This window comes from Carya illinoinensis, chromosome 7 (genome assembly GCF_018687715.1).
Source record: "Carya illinoinensis cultivar Pawnee chromosome 7, C.illinoinensisPawnee_v1, whole genome shotgun sequence".
Taxonomy (NCBI): Eukaryota; Viridiplantae; Streptophyta; class Magnoliopsida; order Fagales; family Juglandaceae; genus Carya; species Carya illinoinensis.
Window position 1 is genome coordinate 26,711,213 of NC_056758.1, and position 14,841 is coordinate 26,726,053.

Sequence of the window (14,841 nt, forward strand, 5' to 3'; positions counted from 1 at the left end):
TGCATCAAAACTTTTAAAGTTTCTAACATTATGATATTAGTCTCTGTTAACTCCAGCCAAATTTACAATATAGATTTCTGTAAGTTCTTATACGGAATGTCAGAGCATCATAACTAAGGATAATTATGAATTGTTGAAAACTCATGACTAACTTGATTTGCAACAGCAACACGAGGAAGACAGAAGTATTTAAAAGTTCATTAGCTATGTAATGCAGTGTTCTTATTATTATTGTTACGCTTATATTATAAATATTATTATTCCCTTTTTTTCTAATTGCCACAATCTTGGTGCAAGCTATTAATTTTATGATGCTTGGTCATGCAACCCATGAGTTGCACCTACACAACAAATTTTGAATTCTTTTTTCAGTAAATCCTCAACATGCACATGATTTAACAGACTCCAATAAAAGTGCAAATATTTATCTATGTTGGGATGCCATTTGAAGAATTTTCTTATATGGTAATCTACAAAGCATTACTATAAGCTGTCCATTGCTAATCTGCACAAAGCAACTCCCTACCAACTACATCGAGAGAAGAAAGAAATTTAACCGTCCAAAAAAATCAGTGACATCAACAAATCTCTATTTAAGTTGGATGCAAATGTTGGGCTGTGCACACCAGGATACAACAATTTCTCAACACAACATGCAGTTTAACCTCAACAATCATCCTAGGTATGTATCAAGTCCTCCTTTCCAGCAAATGTTGATCATGTTGCCACCCATGCCTTTCACAACCATTGCAGTTCTCCAAGTCTTTAGTCACTCATCACAGGCATACCTATCTTCAATGCCATTCTTTGTTGCCATCATTTCCATGTCCTTCTTAACTTCTTCCCTTTGCAAGCTCAACCACTCTGCTCTCCTTCGCCATCCTTCTTCCAACAACTCAATAAACTTACCTTTTATCTCGAGTAGAGGATCCCGATCCATCAACTTATCATCCTTATATGCTTCTCTCAGCATTGCTGTCTCTATCCCACCTTTCAACGACATATAAAATATCCCTGAATGCCTTGTGAACACATTTGAGAACGCATTTGAGAACCTATACTCATCACTAAACTTCCCCAATGTTGGCACTGGAACCCTCTTATGTGTTGTAAGTGAAAGCAACTCATGGAGAACTCCTACCGTTCTCTTCTCCATTTCACGCGAAGCCTGATCCAAACTTGAGACATCCTCATAGGGAGACACATAATCAAGTTCCATCCAATCCCTGACCCACTCCCTCATCTCCTTCCTCAAGAAAAACCCCGACGGAAGTTTAACATTAAAATTGGGCCTAACTCGAATCCCCGTCAACCTCGACTCCTCCTCCGCCCTCCTCTCGATAGCAGATTTCGCAAACTCTGAGTTCCATGACACCAATTCTAAAAACGATTGCCCTTCACCCGGACACCCAACTAGCCTAAAATATTGCGGATATTTAGGCACCAAGTTAACCAGAAAATCATTCGGAAAGCCGAAGTCCCTCTTCACTTCTACTAATTTATCAGCACAAAGAACCTTATCCTTAGACATCATCAACAACTTACACAGTTTGGATATTATCCATGGTTCATGTTCAAGATAAATCCTTTTCTCATATTCGAGAAATTCCTTGAGCCCCTCCGAAATTCGGAGAAATCTGACCGGCTCGGTTTTGGGTTTGATTCGGTCATAGTAAACATCGAATAAACCTGGGTTTCGGGTAAGAAAAGTTTTGATTTTGACAGTGAGCCGCATTCTTTGGCGGCGTTTCTCAAGGTACCGGAGTGGAATTACTTGGCCCGGTTCGTTAAGGACTTCTCTGACGACGCGGGCACAGAGCTTGTACCGCTTGTCGTTCTCAATGGCCTGGTCTAGTTTCCGGTCCTTGCGCCAGACTACTTTGAGGCTTGAAATGGATTTTGCAAAAGGGTTTGTGTGAGAAGTGGTTGCGGGTTTGACGTTGTGATTGAAGTAGAAAGAAATGGCGTGGGTTTTCGAGAGCATACCTGGAAATTGATCAAGCAGAGCCACGCAGAGTTACTGCCGAGAATTTTGGTGGAGATGGTGATGGGTGATGAGAGGGGGGAAAGCATGAGCAAATCTTGGGTTTTTATTTAGGGCTCGTCTCTGAGTTTAACCCAACCAACCAAAAGATTGGGTTGGGCTTTCAGCCTATAATGACCCATCCCATAGATTATGCAAGGCTATTTTTTGTATAATTTTTTTCTAATTTTTATTAGAACATATAAAGTATTTGAGCAATGCTACATATAGTCGTAGAATTGTAAAAGTCGCGCAATCGTTTTGAAAAAGAGTGGGATCCACAATTAAAAAGTTAGTATTTTTTTTCATGTGGGTCCCATATTAATTCATTTTTTTCAAAGCGACTACACGTCGCTTGTACAACCACGACTGCAAATATCATTTCTCTAAAGTATTTCAATCCCTCTTTTGAACGGTTATTCCGTTCCCAGACTTTCAACGGCTACAAATAAAGAATCGACATAGCAACAATCCACATACAAATCTCATGAGCCACATAATAGGATAGCAAAATCAAATACCAAGTGATCGACTGAAAACTCTCTTCCTAAAGAAGCAAAACTTAACCCACTACCCACACCATCGCACCTCACTTGTACTCCTCATCGCCAAACCTTTCCAACCCTTCGCAGCCTAGCGAACCTCTCCAGCTTGTCATAGCCCTTCAGCTAGTCATAAGCCTTCAGCCCGTCGCACAAATGCCATACAAAATTAGTATACTGCTGCCCTCCAAACCACAGCACTTGTCATCTTTGTGCACATTGGTGAACTTTTGGAGTGGGTCCAGTGGGAAATAGGGTGCGAACACACACTCTTACATGCACTTCTACCTTAGAAACTTTCACACTACGTAGGGAGAGTTTGATAATGACATTTTTGTCTTTTAAAATTTGAAAAAAAAAAAACAAAGAAGCCCAAAATCACAAAAAAGAAAAAGATTTACTACCGAGATATATATATTATATATATATATATATATATATATAATTGTTATATAAAATGACAAATGGAATTATTCATGAACGATAATAGCCTATAGAGAGAAAGTATGTGGAGTGCCAAATAGTGCCCCAACAGCCTAACTATAAATTATGATGATGGACATGGCCCAAACTAGATGCTAAAGGGCCACGAAGGCCTGATATTCCATTGACTAATAAAGTAGATAAGCACTAATGTAGAGAGTAGATTACTCCTATTATTTAGAGGTAGGATGAACGGATAAGCATCAGATGAAAGTATTCTAGTTTCGATGCTGATCCAATATTTCCCTACGCCTGAATATATATGGGTACCAAGTAACTTTAAAACACATCTGATCATATACTTGAGTTATTATACATCATTCTTTACTAACTTAGGCATCAGAATGATTGTAGGCATCCAGAACCATCGACCTTTGATTTGCAGGCGAACGATTACGTTCTGTGGTAGACACGTCCTTTACAATGGCGCTGTCTGTGGGATGCTGCTTTTTTTATTTCAGTTTCTTAGTGGACATCAACGTGATTCCCATATGCCAACCATAACATGTTCTCTAGCAAATCGTGAACCAGAAACGTTACCTATTGTCATGAAAGCACGACTAGCAGTAACGAAGGAAAAATTGAAGATGGCATTAGATGCCATGGAGAGTCTAAAGAAGGAAAACGAAGATCTAAGGCAAAAGAACATGGAGCTCAGTGACACAATCATGCCCAGCCATAATGAACAGAGCGGGGGAGAAGCACATAGTAATAGGGGACTGAACTAGGGATAAAGAGAAGAAGAAGATACATGACAAGTTGCGAAGCCTTATTGGAAAGTATGAAAAGATGGCGAAGAAGATGGGAGGATCTTTTTCAGTAAAGTACTTGTTGAATTAGACCAACCTACTGTATAGTGAGAAGATTATGACCATGCCACTTCCACCAAAATTCAAAGTACCACAGATAGAGATATACAATGGATCTAAGGATCCAGTAGACCATTTGGAGAATTTCAAGACTCACATCACACTCCACGACTTCCTTGGAGAAATCGTCTATCATGCTTTTCCCCTAACCTTGAAGAGGATGGCAAAATGATGGTTTGGAACTCTTCAACCGGGGTCGATAGACAGTTTGGAAGAATTGACCAAACAGTTTCTAACACAATGCATGCCTAGCGGAAGGCGTTGGCGCCCAGCTACGTACCTTCTAACGGTTAAACAGAAAGAATATGAGAACCTGAAGACGTACCTTACCCGCTTTAACAAAGAAAGGTTAACAATAGATGACTAAGACGAGAAGATCACTCTTGCTGCCCTTTTGGGTGAAATTTGGCCACGTAGCCTCTTCATGGCCAAGCTAGCCAGGAAAACTCCTTCTGTGACTCCCTCAGATTTTCGTTTGGGATCAGACAGACATCCAAAGTATCGGGACATGTAACACGAGGTTACCTGCTCCCATTCAGGATATATAAGATGTAATATTCCTAAAATACATCTAGCATTATGCAATATTTGCAGCGGATAATTTTTTTTTTTTAACAATACTATGCACAAAACTTATAATATCTCAAATAGTTAAAATGTAATCCATGCATACTTAATAAAATAAACATCTACGATTACAGTATAGGTCAACTTTAATCTCAAAATGTGGGAGAGTGGGCTCCATATTTACATTAACAAAATACACTATTGGGCTAGTTCATCAAGTAACTCGCATAACTCAACTAACGATGTCAAAATGCTACCCAAAAAACCAAACTATGGAAGTTATAAGTTCCATGTCACGTCTGCAACATCTAACCTGCCAGTGTCCGCTTCCTACTCTAATCTTGACACATCGCCTACTATTCAAGGGGATTGATAATTGGTACAACCATGGTAAGATTTGATTATAAATTTAAGAAAGTTAACAGGAAACTTCTGCACAGGTTAATGATGAATGCATAACAGTAAATGCATGAATGCACAATCAAAGTTAATAGTAAGCATGGCATAACTTAACCTAACATAGCATGAAATAATAAATATAACGTAGCTTGATATAACATGGTATGAAATAATAAGCATAACGTGACTTGATATAACATAACATGAGCTGACATAACTTGAACTGAAACTGAACTTTTGATATGACATGAAAGTGAACTTAAAACATAACCTGGACTAGTAACATAGTATGAACGTGAACTTGAAACATAATATGGACTTGAAACATAGCATGAATGTGAACATACATAACATGAACATGAACCTGAGCATAACATGACATAAATGTGAACTAACATAGCATAAATGTAAATATAACATGACATGAACGTAAATTTGAAACATAACGTGAGCGTGAACATATCATAACATGAATGTGAACTTAAACTTAATTTGACATGAACTTGAACTTAACATAATAGCAGATTATATTCTTTTACCATAGTACTCGGCAGCGCACAATCTTGACCACAGTACCAAGCAGTGTGTATCATCCTTTTATAGTACAACAAATTATACTCCTTCACTGTAGTACTCGGTAGCACATAGCCTTGACCGTAGTACCAGGTAGGCTTGAACAAAAAGCCCGAAAATTTGACCCGACCTGTTTTCTGAATTAACCCGATCCAATAACCCGACTCGTTTACAGTTAAAATCAGAAACGGGTATTACCCATTACCCGATTTTAACATATACAGACTACAATTGATTTCCTGGTCGTCTGCCCGTCTCCCCTGAAACCCTAACCCAACTGAGCGATACGAGAGGGAGAGAAGCAAGAACATGACGACCTGTTTCAAGAAGAACCGGAAGAAGTGCGAGCATGTCAGTGATGGGCACGACCGTATCAGTAAGCACAGGAAGCACCTGGGAGGTAGGGGAAACGCCGGAGGGATGCACCACCACCGATCCTCTTCGACAAGTACCATCCAGGGTACTTTGGCAAAGTCGGCATGAGGTATTTTCACAAGCTGCGCAACAAGTTTGTGATTTGGAACTGGGATATTGACTCAATTTTCGTGATTTTCGTGGTATTGATTGTGATATGGAACTGGGATGATTTTCGTGGTTTCTCTATTATCATCATATTTGGTATTCGGTTCCATCCGATGATGATTTTAAGATGATTTTCGTGGTTTTGATTGTGATTTGGAACTGAGATGATTTTCATGGTTTCTTTGTTATCATCATATTTGGTATTTCGTTCCATTTGATGATGATTTTCGTGGTTGTTATTGAGAGAAATCTTCCCCAACCCAACCCAAACAAAAACGTAATCGGGTAATCGGTTAACGGGTCATCGGTACGGAACAGATTCGGGTAGGGTCGAAAATCTGTGTTTTCGGGTTGGGTCGGGTCGGTGAACAGTCCTAGTACTAGGCAGAGCATATTATCTTTGACCGTAATACAACTTAACTAATTTATCCATCTATAGTACGGCAGATTATACTCATTCACCTTAGTACTCAGTAGCGCGTATCATTCTTAACCATAGTACAAATTAACTGATAACTGAAACTTAACTATTGTCAAAATACACAATTGTATTCAAGACAAAACGTGACTGAAATATGAAATGACAGAAATCCTGACATCACATAACATGACTTGAACTTAACTCGAGAGACATGACTTATTTGGAATAGAAATATTTTGTAATATGATATAACATGTAACAAACAACATTTCATAGCATGATGTATATGTAATAGACAATATTTCATAACATGACATATATATAACAGTGAATATTACTTGACATGACATACATGTAAAAGATGGCATACGTAATGTGACATACATGCAATAGATAACAACATGTGATAGAATATATTGTGTAACAAATAAGTACTTCATAATAGAATAATTCGTTTAATAGATAAACATGTAATGACATGGCATGGCATCTATAACAACATACAAACATAAAATATAGTTCCCTTACTCATCACACATACACAATAAATAGATAGCAAGTTAAGAGCTAACTTACCTTAATTGTCATGTTCTACAATAATAAAACACAAAACACAAGGATCTGTAATAGGGTATTCTAAAAGTTAGAAATTTAATTACTAATAATTAATAACATGGAAAAATGTTAAATTAGAGTAAAATTACCATGTTACCCTTTACATGTGGGAAAATGATCATTTTATCCCAAACTTAAGGATTTCACAAACTTCAAAAATTACCAAAATTAAAGTAACTTTTGTTCTAAACTTAAATATCAACTCAGAAAAAATTTTAAATAATTCACAACTATGGGAAACTATGGCCAAAATATTCATAAGTCATTTCTCTTAATTTTTGTTACAATTTCTTCCAACTTCAAAATTCTTTGTTGGGGGAATTTTCTCAAAAGTATGAGCCCAGTCCAAAACAAGGCAAAAGCCCCCTTGACCCCTTGACAGCCCCACCCGAGAAGCCCTAGGCCCAATACGAACCAGGGTATTAGGTCAGTCTAGCCAAAAGGCACAAGACCTTTTCTCTCCTTTTTCAAATGGAGAGGAAAAAACACATTATTCTGATGGGACTCCACATATGGGCTCAGTCAGGCCATGCCATATTAATTATCTACACCAGAGAGCCACGACACATTAAATGGGGACTGCCAAGGAGCATCCCTCAGCATGGTTCAGGGCATGGGTTGCGAACCTCAGATGCATGTATAAAAGCAGCCATCCAAACACCAAGAAAAGGGAGGTCAGTAATCAAGATTTTGGAAATATATTTATCTCCTCCTATACTAAAGGCTAACTTAAACATCGGAGGCTCCGTCCAGCCACCTCCCACGGTCACCAGATATTGGAGTTGTATGCAAGAACAAATTGAAAGCCTGGGCAACTAGGGACCCAATCCAAAGGTGTATGAAACATGACATTAACACGTGATTAAACCAAAATTTTGCAACAAAAATCTTTATATCCTAAGTTTAAAACCATACTTAAAACATCCATTAAGAAAAAGCTGATCATCAACAAACATTTTGTAAAAAGACCCAAACTTTTTAACAACAAAGCAAACCCTTGAATCACAAGGTTTGACTTTAATCAAAACACTTCCAAGAATTTCAAAAAAAGTAAAACTTATTTCTAACATAATTATAACATCATCCTAAGATTAATCATGCTTTAAATAATCAAACAAAAGTTAACGAAAATCACAACACAATATTTAGAGTTTTTGGTTTTACACTTTGTTCAAAACTAGAAACTTTTTTCTCAACTAACTTTGATCAATCTCTTGATCCATGGCTTAAAAAGATGAGATCTCCAAACTAAAACATCACATGGTTTGAAAATGGGTTCTAAATAAGATCCAATCATCAAACTTAAATCACATGACTAAAATCAATAAAACATGAATCTAATCCAAAAACATAAAATCTTAGGCCTAACCAAAATTCTCTTGCATAGAAAATCATATCTTTAAAACCGATTCTAAATATCTTCAAGTTAACATCATAACATTCATATAAGAGGCTTAGGATCATCATATAAAAATATCAAAACTTTTGGAGTAAGATTAAACTACAAAATATTCAAACTTTCTCAAATCAAAAACTGTTTTTCCACTTCTAGTTTTTGAGTTTCTAGATCTAAGGAAGTCTATCATCAAAAGCTTTAGTCATGCAATAAAACCTTAATGAACATTCATAAACACATGCTAATAAAATTCCATAAAATTTTCGGTCCAAGATATGTCCATTAGCTTGGCCAAATTTCCAAAACATATCATACGCTCCAGTTTTACTCCCAGAATGATCTTTCTATGGTCAAAAATACTTTTGACTGATCAAAACATCATGGAATTAAACGAATAAGATATTCATGAAAACTACACTCAAAGAAGAAAATACATACAAAGGATCGGAAATTGCCTCGCAAAAAGACATAAATCTGCCTGAGAGAGTTCTTTTGGGTTTATTTCTAAGAATTGGGTGAGGAAGTGATGAAAGTGAGTGGAATGTATCTTGTACGACTTTAGATCTCTAGAGAGGGAAGGTATGGGCTTGAATGACCCTTGATTGGAGGTGGTTATGTCACATAAAGTAAAGAATAGTGAGGTATGGAAGGTAATGAAGTGAATTTCTCCTTCACATCAATACACTATTAGGTGCAGCCAAGGACAGTGGATGGGCTGTCACGTGGGGAGGAAACTTCTTCAAGAAATTTTACCAAGGTGGACAAATTCATGTGCCTTAGTGGACTCAACCAAGTGGGCTTTAATTTTGGGGGGTTAGGGTTTGAGATGCTATTAAGCCCAAATTCAATTTTTCTTGACACAATCAAATTTTCAAGTTTTAAAAGGTTGGATAATAATGTCATAATAAGGATTTGATGAATTAATAGCATGTAAAAGTGATTTAAGCAAGTGATTAAACACAATACTAGAAATCGGATCGAAAATGATTTGAAGGCTAACTTTAGTGTTTGGGGAAACCATTTGGGGTTTCGGTTTCAACCAAGATTTTGGGGTTTGAATTGGATTTCAACCATTTAGGATCTCACTAGGGTTGAAACCTTTTTTGGTCTAGCACAATTTGGTTAATCAGATGAAAAATAGGATTTTGCTTAGGTGGCATGATCTTATACCTTGATTTCCTTCACAAATCTATTTAATAATTTCTTGTGGTGTCAAGTATTTAATAATATTCACCAAATGTAACTAAAATCTTGCAAAGTGTCTAAATAAAACCCCCTAACCTAATTTGGACATTCCACACTATGATCTTAAAAGCACTACACTAAGTGCTACTATTGATGTTACTATTCACTCTGAAAAAGTAAAAAATAAATTTTATACTGTAAAATCTTAAATATTTGTATCACCCAACTGTGCAATTTGTTTATCAAAATTCCACCCCGAAGTACCTCAAAAAAACAAAAACCCGTTTTTGTGAAAAAAAAAAATGGATTATTGCGCCATAAAATCCTAAATAATAAACTGAGTCTAATGATGCAGACCATAACACATTCGGACACTTCTAACTACCTCAAATAAATAAAACAAACTTCTATCACTATAGTCAGTGATAACATTAACTATGCTGACAGACTAAAACCTATGCGATTAATCTATTAGTGAAAATTTACAGGATTTTTACGAGATTTCCTAAAGTCTATAGGAATTCAACCATTGAATTTCTAGCAGGCTGTTACACCTTCCACCCTAAGAGAATTCATGGATAAGGCAAATTGACTTTATCAATGCTAAAGATACACTACAAGCCTTAGTGGATCCGAGAAAGGAGGAGCATAAGACTAAACTATAAACCAACAACAACAACAAAAAAACCTACATCAAATCATTTTCTTTTATAAGTAGAAACCTACATCAAATCATCAAGACAAAAGGAGGGAAAGGCAACCGAAACACAACAGCAGATTGATGCACAATAATCTAAATGTACAAAAAAGAGGAGCCAGACAGGAAACATCGCTAATATAGAACAGGTAATCGTTACTGCAAATATCACCAGATAAGTTTACACTGGATGGAAGATTGCATAACCATGAAGAAAAGAGTCACTAAACTGGTAAGCATAGGAGAACTAGAGCGAATGGTCGCCAAACATTTGAAGCCTAAAAGGCATTATGAGTCAAGGGACAATTCCAGAAGGAGTAGCAGCCCCAATAGGCAATGGCAGCATCAGAAAAATGCTCGTAGCAATGACAAAGATAGGGTGTCCCTAAAGTGCGATAGAGATAGGGTGCCTATAAGTGAAATCCAAACCATAGCGGGTGGATTCACTAGAGGCAGCATCTCTTCGTCCAACCAAAAGGCACACGCAAGAAGAGCAAGATATGAGGAAGTGTATGTAGCAGACAGGTCCCCCAAGTATCAAAATCTTGGCACTCAAACAACCATATCCTTTGGGGAGGAAGATCGAGAATGAGTGTTGTACCCATATGACGATGCATTAGTGGTCACTCTCCTAGTCGCCAACTACACAACTAGTTGCATACTTATTGACAACAGTAGTTCAGAAGACATTATTTTGGGAGGCCTTCACCAAAATGGGTATAAGTGCAACTAAGTTGAGACCCTCTCCGACACCATTGAAAGGCTTCTCCAGGGATAAGATACAACCGATGGGCACCATTACACTCTTGGTAATAGCAAGAACAGGAACATGCACAACCACCACCATGACCGATTTTTTGGTTGTAAATGCCTCGTCATCATATAACACCATACTAGGGCCTCCAACACTCAATAACCTCAGGGCGGTCACATCCACATACCACCTCAAGATGAAATTTTCAATGAACAACTGAGTAGGAGAAACACAAGGTGAAAAGTCCTTAGCATGAGAATGTTATGTACAAGAGTTGAGAAGTAATAAGAATGAAGTGTTCACTATCACAAGTGGCAGTGAAAAGGATAGCCAGGGAGGCAACCAGGAGATCTTGCCGCCACCTTTACTCCCACCCCTATTAGTTTCCTTGGAGAAGGGGTTAGAGGTTAAGGACAAGCAAAACCTACAACAGGCCAAAGCAAACGAGCTAATAGAAATCATGACATTGTATCCTAACTGCACTACGCTACAATGTGTATTGGGACCTGAGTCCTCCCAGAGGAGAGGAAAGCCCTAAAGTAGTTGCTGATAGAGAACCGAGATGTATTTGCCTAGAGTCATGAAGAAATGTCAGGGCTAGACAATGGCATTATCAAGCACCACTTGTATGTAGACCTCATGCACAAGAAAATATGCCAGAAAAGATGATCATTTAGTGCTGAGATATATGCCCATATCACTGATGAAGTAGAATGCCTACTAGCCGTCAGTTTCATCATAGAAGCCCATTATCCTGAGTGGCTATCCAATGTTGTCCTTATGAAGAAGGCAAATGAGAAGTGCAGAATGTGTGTGGATTTTACTTACCTAAACAAGGCTTGTCCGAAGTACAGTTCCCTTTACCACGAATTGATGTCATCGTGGATGCCACCGTAGGGTATAGGATGATGAGCTTTATGAATGCCTATTCGGGCTACAAACAAATCCAAAGGCACCCAAAGGACGAGGAGAATACGTCGTTTATTACGAATCGGGGGCTTTATTACTACCAGGATATGCCATTCAAACTGAAAAATGCTAGGGCAACCAAACAGAGGCTAGTCAACCAAATGTTTAAGAAGCAGATAGGGAAGTCAATGGAAATATATGTAGACGTCTTGTTGGTGAAAAGTAAGGAACCTGCCCAACATTTGGCTAACCTGAGGGAGGTGTTCACAATCTTGCGACAGCATAAAACAAAGTTGAATCCAACGAAATGTGCATTTGGGGTCAGGTTAGAGAAGTTCTTAGGCTTCATTGTATTCAATAATTGAAGCCTCTCCAGAAAATATTGATGCAATCCTGAACATGAAGCCACCAAGAAGCTTGAATGACACTCAACGACTGGTGGGAAGGGTGGCCGCCCTAAACAGATTTGTTTCTAGGTCAACAAACAAATGCCTCCCTTTCTTTAGGGTATTACGCAAGATACATCTTTGGAATGAAGATTGTGATGAAGCTTTCGAAAAATTGAAACAACACTTAACTAACCCGCCACTTCTGAAGCAACCGGAAAAGGATGACATACTCTACGCATACTTGGTAGTTTCCCTTCATATTGTCTCAGCTGTCCTAGTTAAAGAGGAAGGATCCGCTGAACTACATGTGTACTATATAAGTCGAGCACTCAAGGAAGCAGAGACAAGAGATACCCACAAGTAAAGATGTTAGCCTCCGTCTTAGTAATAGTGGCTAGAAGACTACACCCATATTTCCAAGCTCACACAATAAGGGTGCTCACAGAAAGCCCACTAGCAAAAGAATTGCAAAGACCAGATAATTCAGAAAGGTTAGTAGGGTGGTCGGTTGAGTTAAGCAAGTTTGATATAGAATATCAACCAAGGAAGGTGGTGAAAGGGCAAGCACTGGTCAACTTTGTAACAAAATTTTCAAACTTCCCCCCAAAAGTTGTGGTAGCTCAGTCAGGGAAGTCGTGGACTCTCTTCATAGACAGTTCCTCTTATCGAGTTGGCATGGGGATAGGGATCCACTTGATTAATCCTGAGGGTTAGGAATATCATTATATGACGACCCTTACCTTCAAGGCAGCCAATAACGAAGCAAAATATGAGACGCTAGTGGTAGGATTTTCAATAGCCACAGCATTGGAAGCAACTGAGGTGGATGTAAAATCAGACTCACAGGTGGTGGTCAACCAGGTATTGGGGTTATACACCACTACTGGTGAGAAGTTAAAGAAGTATCTGGCTTGGGTTTGGGAGGCACGCTATTGGTTCTCGTACTTCAGTATATCCCAAATACCTCAAGAAGATAATGTTGTTACTAATAGAATGGCACGTGTAGCATCAAGAATAAAGGATGCGCCTCTCCCTTGGCAGGTAGAAAAGAGAGTTGTTAAAGTTCTAGCCATAGGGATAAAGGTGTGCATGATGGGCTCGGACATCCCTGAATGGGTTAGCGGCGTGGTCAAGTATCTCGATTTAGGCAAACTCTCGAAAGGAAAAGAAGAAGCGAGGAGGAGTAGAAGGAAGGAGGCAAGGTTTATGCTTATCAATAGGATTCTCTAAAATAAAAAAAAAATAAAAAAAATAAAAAATAAAAAGGTTTTTTGACCCCCTTACTTTGGTGCAACTCGCCACAAGAAGTACAATATGTTTTGGCTGAAATACACGAAAGAATATGTGGAAATCATTCGAGCGACAAGGCCTTAGCCAGAAAGGCCGTGTGAGATGAGTATTATTGGCCCAATGCATTGAGAGACACTCAGGACTTTACAAAGAAATGCATCAAATGTCAGACATATGCGTCAGTCCCCCACACCACCCAGAGGAGTTAACCTCCATGACACCCCCTTGATCGTTTGCCCATTGGGAAGTGGACTTAGTTGGACCTCTCACACCTAGGAAGGGGGGGCGTAAAATTCATGATTGTGGCAGTCGACTACTTCACCAAATGGGCGGATGTAGAACCATTAGTGACCATAACAAGCAAATCCGTAACAAAGTTCTTGTGGAAAAACATCGTCTGCCAATATGGCATTCCGCAGAGCATAGTCTCGAACAACGGACGCCAATTTGACTTATACCATTACAGAGAATACAAGTCAAGTACTCATCTCCAAGGCACCCACAAGCAAACAGACAAGTAGAGACAACAAACAAGGCATTGCTAGCAATTCTAAAGAAAAATTGCGAGCAAATAGACAAGTAGGTACCATGTAAAAATTGTGAGCAAATAGAGCAAATAGCAATTCTAAAGAAAACTTTTCCAGCTTTTGTTGTCCCTTACGTCAACAACAAAATAAGAGCAAGAGTCGCAATCTATTTTCAATTTAAATCCGACTAGTAATATAGTGAAATCAACATTCAATCACAAAATATTGTATTAAACTAGAACCTAAAATAAATTAAGTCTCATTCTACAACCCAAGTTTTAGAAATTAGCTACACATGATATTTCTAACAACAAAAATTCATCTAAACAAAGCCATATTAAAATCTGTGACAAAATATTTAAATGAGATGAAAACTAATATTGTCCGGCCGAAAGAGAAAGGAACAAGTATAAAATAAAGAACGAGCACGGTAAATGAAAAAAGAAAGAAAAGAAAGAAAAAATAAATAAATACCATCCGAATAACAATGGAGAAGAAAAGTTTCAGCAAACAAAGAAACGAAACTAAAAAATAAATAAATAAATGAAGCCCGGCGTCTATGGAAGAACTCCCAAATGAAAGCAAGTAAGAAAACTAAAATAAAGTCAAGCAGCCCCTCGTAGGTCTGCACCTCTACCAAGCACTAACCAAGAAAGAATGAAAATAAACTTCCAATAAAC

The 14,841-nt window shown here is 38.1% G+C and overlaps 1 protein-coding gene across 1 annotated transcript; it reads right to left on the reverse strand.

The window, feature by feature from the left end:
- Positions 1 to 409: 409 nt before the first annotated feature.
- Positions 410 to 2,099, reverse strand: LOC122314677 (protein WHAT'S THIS FACTOR 1 homolog, chloroplastic). Its single transcript, XM_043130171.1, has one exon. It carries the CDS (start codon positions 1,982 to 1,984, stop codon positions 770 to 772), a length of 1,215 nt encoding a protein of 404 aa, XP_042986105.1. The 5' UTR covers positions 1,985 to 2,099; the 3' UTR covers positions 410 to 769.
- Positions 2,100 to 14,841: the final 12,742 nt, after the last annotated feature.

What these genes read in the sequence shown, in the direction of transcription:
- LOC122314677 (XM_043130171.1), bottom strand. Translation starts at nt 1,984, where the DNA reads ATGCTCTCGAAAACCCACGCCATTTCTTTCTACTTCAATCACAACGTC.